Here is a 14,480-nt window from a genome sequence, read left to right as displayed (position 1 = left end):
GGCGGGTGGATTGCTCGAGGTCAGGAGTTCGAGACCAGCCTGAGCAAGAGTGAGACCCCGTCTCTACTAAAAATAGAAAGAAATTATCTGGCCAATTAAAAATATATATACAAAAAATTAGCCGGGCATGGTGGCTCATGCCTGTAGTCCCAGCTACTCGGGAGGCTGAGGCAGTAGGATCGCTTAAGCCCAGGAGCCTGAGGTTGCTGTGAGCCAGGCTGATGCCACGGCACTCACTCTAGCCCGGGCAACAGAGCGAGACTCTGTTTCAAAAAAAAAAAAAAAATCTTCATTCCCTCAAAGTGTTATAAACAAAAAAGAATATCTATACATTACTTTTTATAATCAGTTTCAGAGAAAATACAACAATGATCAATGGCATTTTGGAACAGATAAAACTGTTGAGTTTTATGTTGGACTCTACCATTCCGTGATTTGCTATCATCATCTTCCTTCCTATTAAGTGTTTTTGGTAATATTAGTGCTATATTCATTTGATATGAGCATTTGTATTGAACTTCAAAATTACTCCTAGTAGTAGCCAGAATAAATGTTAGAAACTTCTAAAAACAACTTCTGTTTTCCTCCCAATTAAGACAATATTTAGCCATGTTAGTATGGAAACTATTCAAAAGATAACTGCAGGTTTTAAAGACCAGTGGGGTGCTTTGCAGTGAACACACACAGGCTGGAGCACGTGGCCAAGTTACTCAACGCAGTTATCAATGCTTAGTTCTTCTTGTTCTTCTTCAGATAGCGAGCCCGTGTGGACTTGTTGACATCCATGTTTATTTTAAAATAGATCCAAGAAGGCAGGATCGACAATATTGAGCCCTAGGAGAAAAAAAGGGACAGATATGTAATTAAAGCTTATAATTTAGGCTAAACTGAAGCATGACTTAACATTTTATTATATTGCTGTTTTATTTATAGGTAAACTTTAAAGTTCTTGAGTATACAGTTTAAAATAAAACACAGATGCCTTGTTAGTATGTCTAGATAAGGTATATGTGCTAATGTATCATACACTATTTTGTGACTCAATAGGAAAGAAAACCCCAAACCAGAAAGTACTGATTTGGGGCTCAAAAATGTACATACCATAAGAGCATGGATCAGGTATCCATTGGTCCGGGATTGCAAGCCTACTGTTTTAATCGCAGACTTCACAAACGTCTCCGAAGAGGGTTTATCAAAAGTTGGCTTCCGGATTTTAGCCAGTTTTGTGGCTACGAAGTATGGCAGGACACACTAGAAAGGCAACACCCCCCCCAAAAAAACATGCCACAGATTAGGAAGGCCACAAACTCAAAATTCACAGTGGTGTGTGATTGTTCTTAGTGGTAGAAACATCCTGAGGAAACCTAACGTTTGTATCTTTAGAGAGAGAGAAGAAAAGAGAGGCACCTCTCTAAAGCTAGCTTGATAGAACACACGATAGCTTAAAACAAATTCTAACAAATCAATCTATCAATAAATCAGAATTTGAGATTACGGAAAGTATTAAAAATAAGCAGAAATAGGCCAGGTGTGGTCGCGCATGCCTGTAATCCTAGCACTTTGGGAAGCCAAGGCGGGAAGATCGCTTGAGGTCAGGAGTTTGAAACCAGCCTGAGCAAGAGTGAGACCCCATCTCTACCAAAAATAGAAAACATTAACTGTGTGTGGTGTCACATGCCTGCAGTCCCAGCTACTCAGGAGGCTGAGGCAGGAAGATCACCTGAGCCCAGGAGTTTGAGGTTGCAGTGAGCTATGATGATGTTATTAACACTCTAGCTGGGGCAACAGAGCTGTCTCAAAAACCAACCAAACAACCAAAAAAAATCCAGAAATATACCTTTTTGAAACTTTAAAAAGGAACACATTAAATAGAAATCTAGAGAACAGAGATTCAAGATAGGATACCCTTTCTACCCTGACCAAACTGAACATTGCTACAGAACCACCAAGTAGAATTTTGACATTTTATCTTCCTAAAGAGATAATATCAATTTTCTCCATAATTTATGGTTAATTAAACTTGTTCTATCAGCTTGGTTCTTCTAAAATAGATATTTTCTCAGCCTTGGGCTACTAGTTTTCTTCCCTAGTTACTTACCATTTCTTTCTGCTTCTGAGTTTTATAAGCTTTGCTACTGATAAGCTAGAACCACCTCCCTCTTTTTTTTTTTTTTTTTGAGAGGGAGACAGTATATCAATATGGAAACAGACTGGGTGCAGTGGCTTATTCCTGTAATCCCAGCACTTTGGGAGGCTGAGGCAAGAGGATTCCTTCAGGCTAGGAGTTTGAGACCAGTGTGGACATCATAGCAATAACCAGTCTCTAAGGCCTTGCTATATATTTTGGATATGATTTGACATAGAATATAAGGAAATCCTATTACAGTGAGTCCTGAGTCATGATACGAGAGGTCCCTTCTGTCATCTGAAATGTTAATAACTTGGGCATGGTAGTTCATCAAAGAGTGAATATATTCTGTTTATCTCACATGTGTGAAAGGAAAGGGTATAAATTACAACGATACTTCTATTAAAGAAGAGGATTGGTTCCAACACATGGTGGTCAAAATCAAAAACTTCATTACTAGAGGCAGAAATAAAATGGAGATCTGTTCCATACAATGCATTTCTTTCCTACTGAGACCTAGATAGAGTGCTCCCATGTCTCTTTGGGTTTTATGAGTATGTGTGGCTTTTTGTAATTTTGTGTTTTGTATTTTTCCCACTCCAAGTAAGAGTCAAGGAACACAACCCACCCTCCTTGACAGGTGGGCTGAAACTTCAGCTTGCTAGTTAGAACCAAGAACTCAAGGGCCTAACCGCTATCATCTTCCACCTTTCTCTTTCCCAGTCCCTGCAGCCACAAACCCATACTAAGCATACTGATGCCATGACATACTTCAACACCTGGGCCAACTCTGATTAGGTAACCTTGGAGTTTTTTAAATCTGTTTGTTGGAATGATCGCTATACATTTATCCCTCATTTAGTAAGCAAAGATTTTTTTTGTCAAAAGGTCTTTAATTTTAAAACCATTTTGCTGCAAGGACATAGTATGAAAGCATAGACCAAAGAGAGATCTCAGATTCATAACAGTATGAAACGCAGTTTACTGAGGCTATAACAATGGGTAGGGAAAAGTTTGTTCACCCAGCAAAGCAAAGCAAAGCAGAGCAGCAAACAAAACACAACAGAGTACACACATACACTCTGGTCTCAAATAATGAAGGAACATAAGCAAACCATTTCTCATCTCTATGAGTCAGGTTTAAAGGTCACAAAAATGTGAAGATTAAAAAACCATTTCTATATTTAGATCACAAGCCTGCTAAGTATCATAAAGTTTTGAGCTTCTTGAGATAGAGATGGTCTGATAATTATACCTTTCAATTGCATTACAATTCTTTGTTCCTTTCTTCCATCCTTTCTCCCTCCCTTAATGTTCAAGCATTATTATTATATGGCATAAATTGGACTCTTCGACCTTGCAGGAGAATTAAGTTGCACCACCTGACTGAACCACTTGATGGTGCCACAAGTCAAGTCATCATTCAGCTAAACTGTGAGCAGCCTAGAGAAGCCGCTGGCTCTGGGGGTGGGGAAAAGAGAGGCATATTCTCAGGAATTCCAAGTCAGTTATGTTTTTCCAGCTAAGAAATGTAAATTCTATTCTGCAAAGGGTATTTATTTCCAAATGGTTTAAAATCAAGGGGTTAACATGGCCTAGCAGAGGATGGGAAAGATGCAGAGATGAAATAGCTTTTGAGCTTAGTCTTAAATGAAGTGGAAGTGTTTGCCAGGTAAACAAATAAGAGAACAGCAGGAGCCAAAAAAAAAGGAGACATAAAAGAGCATGATGTTTTCAGGGAACTGGCTGGTTCAAACATCAGTAATGTGTGCAGCAGTGGCAGGAGGGAGGCAAAACGGCACAGAAAACGAAGTCTAATTACTGGACAATGTCACTAGAACACAAACACCATAAAGACATGATCTTATTTGCCACTATACCATCACTGCTTAGAACAGTACCTGGTACGTAGTAGGGACGCAATGAAAATCTACTGAATAAAGTAGCCAAAGAACACTTCACTATGGACAGCACTAAAGAAGTATTGGGGTCCCTTTTCCACTGCTATGGTCTAGAAAATCAATTACACCAGGAAGTTGATAATATGAAAGTTTAAGTGAAAATTTTAGATACTCTGAAGCTTAAGCAAGATCATCTATTTAAACAAATGCAAATTTATAGATCTTGCTACTTGCCAAGAATTTAAAAAGGAATACTTCAAGTTATATAAAAGTAAAGAAATACTTTACATGTCAAAAGGTCATCTACGTACATCCTTAAACTGTTAAACAAAACCCAACAAGTGATAATTAATCCATTTCTCCTGCTTACTCAGGAAAACATTATGGGAAAGAAGTCAAGAAGACAGTCATACTTTTATAGGAAGCATTTTGGGCAGAACAAATCTTTAAAGTTTGCTCAAGCTCAACAAGTTGCCATTACAAATGTTACTAGCTTAGAAACAGCTAGAGATGTGGGCAAGTGTCCTGGTCTGCAAATTTAGAATCCCAAACTGAAAATAATTAATTAGTTCATAAAACAAAGCTGTTGGTGCTTTGTTCTTGCTCAGCCTATTAAAAAAAAGAAAAATCACTGGAGACAACTTGGTATCTTTTTCTCACCCACTGGAGCATCTTGCTTAGATATCCGGACTTCATAAAACCATTTAGGGGGTCTTGAGTCAGAACAAGAATCAATTCCATGGAGTAGTGGAAAGAAGGATGCCCAAAGCTGCACAGTAGATATTCAAGAATCAAACAATGGACCTTGGAACTTCACATGGTAGAGCATCTTTCACTGGTGGTCATCTGTGTACTAAACACACTTTCTCAATTTAAGAATGAGCAGAACAACTCACAACAATGATTTGGGAAAATGTAGGTCCAGAAGACACCAGGTTTCCATCTATTTGTACAGTATGGGATTCTAGACGTGGTGTGTAATCTGCCTTTAATGAGCATTAAATTTACCAGTGTAGGCAGAACACATTCTTAAGGCAGAGGTTAGGGCTCTCGTGAGATATATTAGGGAAATTTCACTTCATTAAATCTGAGTATTCATTTACCATTCAGGACTTAATATCCTCCCCCAAATCTGAATAATTATATACATATATTCTAGTTTTGGAGTTTGTGTTACTTTATTTGCAGACCTTAAAACGAGATTTTCCACAAAAAGGCCCTTGATTATCTAATTGGTAGACACCCCAGGACTTTCTAGAAAATGTTAGGAAAAACGAATTGCTCTGATGTTGCAGAGATCCCTGGTTACATAGCAATGACAAAATGCCCTATAATAACAATAGGCATAAATCTTAGCACCTAAGTCCAAAATGAAGGAGTTCAAAATATTGTGCTCTGCGCAAAGAAGATCCTTGATAAATCCTGGCTGATGGATAATCCTATAAATGACCTAACTCCAAACATGTGGAATTTATATGTTAACATTCAAGAAACAAAGGAAGAACAGTATAATCTTACAAAAAGCATTCACTCAACAACAAATTATTTCCTGAGTACCAGGTAGAACGTCTTAGGAACTGGGAATACAGCTATGAATAAAAACAGAGTCTCTAATCTTACAGAGCTAACATTTTAGTATGGGCACAGAGGCCACAAACAAATAATTAAAAATGCATACAAAATTGGCAGGTAATGACAAAAAGGAAGAAGAAAAATAAACCTGGATAAAAAACAGAGGTGACAGAGGCTGCTGCTGTAGTTGGGTTGATCAAGAAAGGCCTCTCTGATGTGGTGACACAGAAGGAAAGCTCTGAATGAGGAGAAGGAGTTAGCCAAAAGGATATCTGGGGGAAGAGCCGTTTGGACTAAAGGAGCAGCAAGTGCAAAGGCCCTGAGGTGAGAGTGTGCTCAGGGTGTTTCCAGAACTGCAAGGAGGCCACAGAAGTAGTGGGGTGGGGAGGGGGGCAAGATAACATGAAAGTTTGAAATTAGCACATTGTGGGTCATAAGAACCCATGGTTTCACTCTGGAAGAGATGAGAAGCCATGGAAGAATTTTTAGCAGAGGGGTGAAATAACAAGATTTTGTTTTAAAAAGACCACTTTGGCTGCTGTAAGTAGACTGGAGGAGCTATAAGCCAGGATGTAGGGATGCCAAAAGGGGAGATACTGCAAAATGTCCAGGACAAGCTGTAATGGTGGCTCAGACCACAGTGGCAGCAGTGGAGGTCATGAGAAGTGGTCAGATAGTGGATGTGCTTCAAGAATTAACTAAAGTCAGGAGTACTTCCTGAAGGATTGAATCTGGGATGTGAAAAAATAGGTATAGATAGGATAATAGGGGGAAAAATCAGCATTGGTTGAAATCAGACCAACTAGGATTCAAGTTCCAGCTTGACCACTTACTAGTTGTGTGATCTTAAGCAAAATACTCAATGACTGAGCCTTAGTGTCTTCCTCTGCAATTAGGGGATACAGCATCTTCCTTACTGTACTATTATGAGAATTAAATAAAATACTGTCAGTTAAAGAGTGTAGAGTTTGAACTCTAGTATATATTAGCAATTACTTTCTAAGTTTTCTAGCATTTGTATTTTCAGAATGAATTTGGCAAGAAGAACTTGGCTGAATTTTTATATTCTGTAAAAGGTGTAAGAACGCCATTTTCCATAGAGAATCTCTAACCATCTGGATAGTTTAGTACTTCTGGACACAGATTTAATGGTTTGGAGGGACCTCTTATGTTTTTAGATCTTACACTGCTGTAAAGGGCCAAGAAAAAAGATATTATCACTGAGAAAAATGTAGATTCACCTGGTTGGAAGGGGTCAAAGTCCAATTATCCCAACAGGACTAATTTTACTATTCTTAAGGCATTTCTCAAAGTTGGTGCAGTTGACCAGAAATGAATATTTCCAGTGAAAATCTTTATATTGCTTTAGTTCTCCCTATTTAGATTCCACTTACCCTTAAGACACATTCTGTTACCTCCTTTTATTTTCATTGGCAATTAACAAGAAGAATGGATAGAGACTTGTATTTTCATTCCCAGTTGCCATTTCTCGATACTTACCTTTCTAGCTCTTTGAAACCCAATAGAGCTATATGATCACTCTAAGTAATAACATATTGTAACAAAAGATAAAACAGGAATACCTTCCTCCAATAAACAAAAATTGAGTTTTGTTTTCTCTGTTTTTCCTATTTGTTTTCTAAATTTCATAGATTAACCCAAATCCATTCTGATTAAAAACTACAACTGAAGTAACAAAACCACCAACTCTCATCACCAAAGAAGACAAAAGTACTGGAAGGCAGCAACTTAAGGGAATGGGGCCCAAAAGATTTCTTCATGATGGCAAGTTCAAGTTTAGATGGAGTATTGTAATCTCGTGCTAAGAATGAGAAAACCCACTTCATCTCAGGGCAGCTGAAACCTACTGCTGCCCTCGCTGGGTCTAGGTGGCTCCACCTGCATCCCCACCCTGCCTCTGGTACAGTCAGGTAAGTAAACCCTAGAGGATGGTTTCGGTTGGCAAATTACCTCCTTGTTGACAGCATTTCCAGACACCTGGCTCGCCAGGCCAAAGGAGGATGACTGCACGGCACACAGCCACAGCTCTGTGAGACGCAGGATGGCACCGCAGGCAGAGCACAGGCCTTGGCGTTAATCAAATCCAAGTCACAAACCCAGACTGGTGCATCCCCTACGCTTCCCCACATTCTTGAACATATCACCTTCCTTTACTTTCTTTAGCAGTTATTAGTGTATAAAATCATCTTATGCACATATTTGTTTACTGTCTACCTCTCTCCCACTAAATGTAAATTCAACCACAGCAAGCACTCTATCTTTTATGCCATGGTATCCTCAATTGCCAGACTATTAGGTACCTTCTAGATATTTCTTGACAGAAGAAATGTGGAACATGATGTAGACCTCTAGTTTTGGACTTACTGTTCGTATAATGTATTTAAACATCTGTCTTCTCTCTATGTGCATGCAGAGAGGACACAGACTGTGTATTTTTTTTTTTAAGGGGCAGGGTCTCCTTCTGTTGCCCAGGCTACAGTGCAATGGCACAATCATAGCTCACTGCAGCCACAAACTCCTGGGCTCAAGTGATCTTTCTGTTTTAGCCTCCTGAGTAGCTGGGACTACAGATGCACACCACCAAGCCCAGCTAATTTTTTAAATTTTTTTGTAGAGATAGGGGTCTTTCTTGGCTGGTCTCGAACTCCTGGCCTCCCAAAGCCCTGGGATTACAGGCACGAATCACCATGCCTGGCCTGCGTTTTATTTGCCTTTGTTTCCTCACTGTCTAGCTAAGCACCTGGCAAAGTTTACCCAACTGTCTGGTAAACTGAACTGACCTCAGGCAAGTTACATGACTGTTCTTGATCCTTAGTGTCCTATTTATAAAATGGGACTAGGTTAACATTGATCTCAAGTGAGATAACAAAATAGGTGAAAACTTGGAGCATATCATAGTTATCCAATAAATGTAAGTTTCTTCCCTCCCTTCTTCACACTTCCATATCATCTCCCAGTTTGCAGTGTTTTTATATATGTCACATCATTTATCCTATTTGCCAGAAGAGGAGATTAAGGCTCAAAGTAATGAAGCAACTTTCTGTACATCAGATGATACCTGAATGGTGAAAGCAGAACTCAGATCTTGGTCTGCTGACTCCAGGCTCAGTGCCCTTTCCTCATTGCCTCTACATACACTGGTGACTGATGAGGTCTGCATAAAACCAGTCTGGATTGAGGAAACTGATCACACTTTAGCTGCAACTTTTTGCTTTGAAATGACTAAATATCCAGGCAATGACTAAATGACTTTGAAATAACTACATATCAAGACAAGAATGTCATGAATTCTTTAGCATCAGAAATCTCTTTATAAGGCAGGTTTGTGAGGAGACACCACTGGATGCTAAATCTAGGGGACATGATGACAGGGAGCAGGATATGTGCATGGCCTCAGTGTCTCCTAACAGACTGCTTATTAGTGCAGGGGGACAAGAGTAACTATACAGAGAAACTGGGTAGCACCTGGACTGGAGAGCCAGAATCAACCACCGATGAGGGCAGACGGATCTATGTGTCTCCCAGTGTGATGCTCTGAGAAGGACAAAACACGATGTATGTAACATTTTGGCCAGGAAAACATAACCTGAACCTCACCATGAAGAAGCATCAGATAAACCCCACAAGATAAATGTATAATTAAAAAGAGCGGGGGAGTACTGTGCTCTTCAAAAATGTCAATGTCTTAAAAGACAAAGAAAGGTTGTGGATATATTCCAGATCAAAGGAAACTAAAGAGACAGAACAACTAAATGTAATAACTGATCCTAGGCTGAATTCTTGACTGAAATACAAAAAATTCTATAAAGAATATCATAGGGTCAAAAATTGGGCACAGATCATATATTAGATAAAAATACTATGTCAATGTTAAATCTGAGTTGGTAACTGTCTTGTGGTTATACACAAGAATATCTTCATTCTTCGGAAATATACACTCCAGTATTTAGAGGTAAAGGACCGTGATGTATGCAACTTACTACCCCAAAATAAGACAAATATGGTAAAATGTTAACAATAAGTGATTCTAAGCAAAGGGTACTAGAGTATTCTCTGTAATAATTTCATTCTTGTAACTTTCTATAAGATTTGAAATTATTTCCAAATAATTTTTTTTTTTAAATCAAGAAGGCTTGAGAGTTTTGCAGACTAAGAGTTCAAGAGGTATAGTTTTAGGATTTAGTCTTAGTCTGAGCTGCTTCATACTTTCTCAGTATTAATTGCTAGTCAGTACAGGGCAGACAGAAGGAGTCCTGGAGTAGGGCTCACTACCCAGCCAGCCTGATTACTTTGCTCTTTGAAAGATTTAAGCATAGTTTTCTTTTGACTGGGCTTTAATTATAAGGTAATAATGAGAACAAACCATCCTCATCAACAAAGCACAGTTTTGATAAGGTTCGTTCAAGAATGGGCTTCTTACCCTCTATTCAAAATCAATAGACAGAGTCTATCAGGCCCATAATTCACCCCCAGGGAATTTACTAATATATCAACTTGTTGCTACTGTTCATTGCATTTCTAGGAAATACTTATATAATGGCAAATCTGAATTCTTGAAGGGAATTTTAAATGCCCTCATAAAATTAAAAAGAAAGAAGTTTAGGGAAAGATGGGTAGAGAAAAGAAAAGGAAAAATATTAATGAAGGAAGTAATGTAAAACAATCTAGAACTTGAAAAATATACTCTCTTCCTCCCTGAAAAGAGTGATCTGAGGTACATTCACATGGAGGTAGACCTAAAAAGATAGCTTTCCTTCCAAAGATGATAAAAAAAATTAAACTTGATCACACAGCATTAGTCTAGAAGCCATTTAGATATAGAGGTTGAAAATTCAAGACCATGAGCATCTGGAAGCAACAGAAGAAGTTGAAACAGCCTGTGTACCACAAAGCATGACCATGCACCACCAGAATCCTCAGTGATGTCATGCAAAAGGCAGGTCTCCAGTGTGCTATGAATGACACGTGCCATTAACAGCACAGAGACAAACATGATAAATGGCCCTGTGCTCAAGAATACACGGAGGAGGGGGAGAGAAGGAAAGGCCTGAGAGTAGCAAGCAGAAGTATATAATATAGCGAGTACATAATATAGCGAGAACAGACGGAAAGGCGTAACCAAATGTGCCAAGGTGCTGAGAGAACATTTCCCAGGGCCGGTGAATGGTGGCCTTAGCCCTGAAAGATGGACAGGATCATAAGGCTCAGGTGCAGACGTGGCTGGGAGGAAACACGGCAGGCAGATTCACAGAGAAGTGAGGAAAGGGATGCCAGCAGAGGAGCCAGTCGTGGATGCTATACTTCACAGGACAGAGCACGTACTGGACACATAATGTCCACTCTGGCCTGGAGACAGGGGAGGGTGACGGAGTGGCAAGAGAGGAGATGGCCTCATGGAGTCTGAATTTAATTCTAAACCTTATGGGCAGCTACTGGAGGATTATGAAGGAAAGCAACATTACCTGATTTGTATTTTAACAAGATTACCCAGGAAAGGTATGTGGGATGGAATAGAAAGGAGTCAGCTGATAAATATTCCTAGCCCCAAAAATTTGTTAGCATAAACCAATCATTTCTAATACTGAGCTTTATTTGATCAAGTTTTTTTTGCCCTTTTGATCAGAATGAATATGAGGTTCTCTTTCTATCTGCTTCTGGTATGTGTCCACAGAGAATGACAACTGCACTTTCCTTCACAAACATTTGAGTCTTTATTTTTTCACAAAATTCATTGTAAGTTTAAACCTAGAATGAACTCCTATGAAGAAAGACAATGATCAATGAAATTACATAATTTATAATTCATTATGAGGGAAAAATAAAAATTTATTACAGTAAAAGATTTCAGATTACAAATGCTAATGTGTTTTTATAGTAGCTTCTAGTCATAACGATTAATTGACAGAGAATCTGGAGAAAAGATCTTTGAGGGAAACAAGCTGTGGGAATGAGAGAGGACACTCACTTGTCTATCAACAGAATTTCAGAAATCGCCCATCTGTGCTCACAAGGCCTAATGCTACCTACCTTGTGTCATTGAAACAATTGCAGCTTCTGGTCACTCCCACCAATGGAGCTTCAGGATTCCTGCCTAGTCTCAGTAGGTGTTTATAAATTATTAAATTAATAGCTTGATTACAATGGATTCATCAGAAAGAAAATGGTATAATTGCAGGGGATTTGATACCTTCCCTCCCACAAATGCTTTACTGGTTTCCGTGTTACCAAAATACAACATATTCTACATAACAGATTCAAGCTACTGGCTTTACAATGACTGGTGTCAAGGAAGCGGGAAAAGGAGAGTACAGTAGTTCAGTATAAAATCCAGGATTCTAGAAAAGCTTGTTCTCCCATATGTAACCTATACGTATGGGATGCCACAAGTCAGAATAACACCAAGTGGCTATAGCATCTAAGGGTCCCTTGGGTGAAAGCTCAGGTGGGGGTTTAGAGGAAGCAGACTCTAAAGTTGACCTTGGAAGAGGAAGAAACAGTCACCTCATTCTTCCTTTCATTACAATTTGATCTCACAGGAGGTGATTTAACTCCCACCAGTATCTATCAGAATAAAAAGGTTTAAAAGCTAGATCTAGATAATACTTAGGCCCACCTTGACTGTCTACAGATATAAAGGAGAAAACAGAACTTAGCAACCAAGCACCTTCGGGTTCCATCACTGCCTGAGCACAGATGGATCCAGTAAGTGTTTAACACTCTCCTACAGGCCTGGAGCAAGTAGCCTAGTGGTTAAGAACAAAGGCTTTGTTGCCAAATAGGCCTGGATTTAAGTCCCGGTTCAACATGGGTAAGTGGCTTACCCTCTCTAAGCACCAATTCCCACAACCTTAAAAAAGATGACAATCACACTATATTGTGGAACTGTTAGAAGATACAGTGAAATGATACATATAAAGTGCTTACTTAGCACTGTGCCTGAAAAAGTATCCACTCAAATATTCACTATTATTTTGATGAAACATTTGGGGTTTCAGGGTGCAAAAAGTGAAAAACCAGGCTTACAGGAATGAAAGCCACGTGAACACCTGGCATGTGTAGAGGTGGAGCAGGTGATGGGCAGGAGCAGAAAGAGATAAGAAATGCAACTTCTCCCAAGACATTTTAAAAAATGTGTCTAAGCATGGCAATGCTTATTATTTCTTTGGGTTGAACAACAACTGATTTGAGATAGGTACCCATGAAAACTCTTACATTTGCTTCCTCTCCTATTTTGTTTTTTTGGATTTTTTTTTTTTTTTGAGACAGAGCCTCGCCCTGTCACCCTGGGTAGAGTACAGTGGCATAATCATAGCTCATTGCAACCTCAAACTCTTGGGCTCAAGTGATCCTCCTGCCTCAGCCCTCAGCCTCCTGAGCAGCTGAGACTACAGGTGTGCACCACAACATCCGGCTAATTTTTTTTTAATTTTTGGTAGAGACAGGGTCTTGCTCTTGCTCCGGCTAGTCTCAAACTCCTCACCTCAAATGATCCTCCTGCCTGAGCCTCCTGGAGTGCTAGGTTTACATTCCTCCCATATTTTGTATTGTATTTTCACAGCATTGCATCTGCTAGCTACATAATGCACTCAAAATTAACTCAAAATAGATCAAATACCTAAACATAAGAGCTAAAACTAAAACACTCTTAGAGGAAAACAGGCGATAAGCTTTAGGACATTGGATTTGGAAAAGATTTCTTGGATATGACACCAAAAGCATTAGCAATGAAAGAAAAAATAGATAAATTGGACTACATCAACATTCAAAACCTTTGTGCATAAAAAGACACCAATCAACCAGAGTGAAAAGGCAACTTGTAAATGGAAGAAAATATTTGCAGATCGTATCTTTAATAAGGGGCCAATATCCATAAAGAACTCCTACAACTAAATGACAAACAACCTGATTTAAAATATGGGAAAAGGACTTAAATAGACATTTCTTCAATGACGATATACGAATGGCCAAGTAAGCACATGAAAAAATGCTCAGTCTTACTAATCATCAGGGAAATGCAAATCAAAGATACAATGAGATACCACTTCACACCCATTAGGATGGCTATTATAATAAAACAAGCAAGCAAACAAACAGGAAATAACAAATGTTGGTAAGGATGTGGAGAAATTGGAACCCTTGCACTGCCGTGGGAGTGTAAAATGGTGCAGCCGATATGGAAAATAGTTTTGCAGTTCCTCAAAAAATTTAAAATATAATTTCTATATGATTCCGTAATTCTTTTTCGGTGTACATATCCAAAAGACTTGAAAATAGGGTCTCAAAAAGATATTTGTACATCCATGTTTATATCAGCATTATTCACAATAGCCAACAGGTAGAAGCAACTCAAATGTTGAGACGAGCGGATAAACAAAATGTGGAACACACATACACACGCTGGAATTTTATTTGGCCTTGAAAGGGAAGAAAATTCTGACACATGCTTCAACATGGATGAACCTTAAAAACATGCTAAGTGAAATAAGCCATTCACAAAAGGTCAAATTATTTGTATGATTCCACTCATTTGAGGCATAAGAGTAGTCAAATTCATAGAAAATGGAATAGTGATTGCCAGGGGCTAGGGGGAGGGGGAAATAGCAGTTAGTGTTTAATGGGTGCAGAGTTGCAGTTCTGGAAGATGAAAAAAGCTCTGGAGATGAACAGCGGCAAAGATTGTACAACACTGTGAATGTACTTAATGTCCCCCCGAACTGTATACTTAAAAATGACTAAAATGGTGGGATTTTATGTTATGTATATTTTACCACAATTTTAAAAAAAGAGAGATGTTGATGGTCTCAGTTTCTTAAAATAAAACCATAAGAACTTAAAATAATTATGCTGTAGCTATTTAT

The 14,480-nt window shown here is 38.8% G+C and overlaps 1 protein-coding gene across 1 annotated transcript in view; it reads right to left on the bottom strand.

Moving 5' to 3' along the window:
• Window positions 1–251: 251 nt before the first annotated feature.
• Window positions 252–14,480, bottom strand: part of HSD17B12 (hydroxysteroid 17-beta dehydrogenase 12) — a 147,127-nt gene continuing 132,898 nt past the window's right edge. The window contains exons 10-11 of the mRNA XM_045557851.1: window positions 1,102–1,251; window positions 252–834 (exon numbers count right to left, since the gene is read on the bottom strand). Of these exons, the coding sequence (XP_045413807.1) occupies window positions 730–834; window positions 1,102–1,251 (255 nt within the window). The 3' untranslated portion in view covers window positions 252–729. The remainder of the gene's footprint in view (window positions 835–1,101; window positions 1,252–14,480) is intronic.

Source organism: Lemur catta, chromosome 7 (assembly GCF_020740605.2).
Source record: "Lemur catta isolate mLemCat1 chromosome 7, mLemCat1.pri, whole genome shotgun sequence".
NCBI classification, from domain to species: Eukaryota; Metazoa; Chordata; class Mammalia; order Primates; family Lemuridae; genus Lemur; species Lemur catta.
The sequence above is the reverse complement of the archived record's forward strand: the minus strand, read 5'-3'. Positions and strand labels throughout refer to the sequence as shown.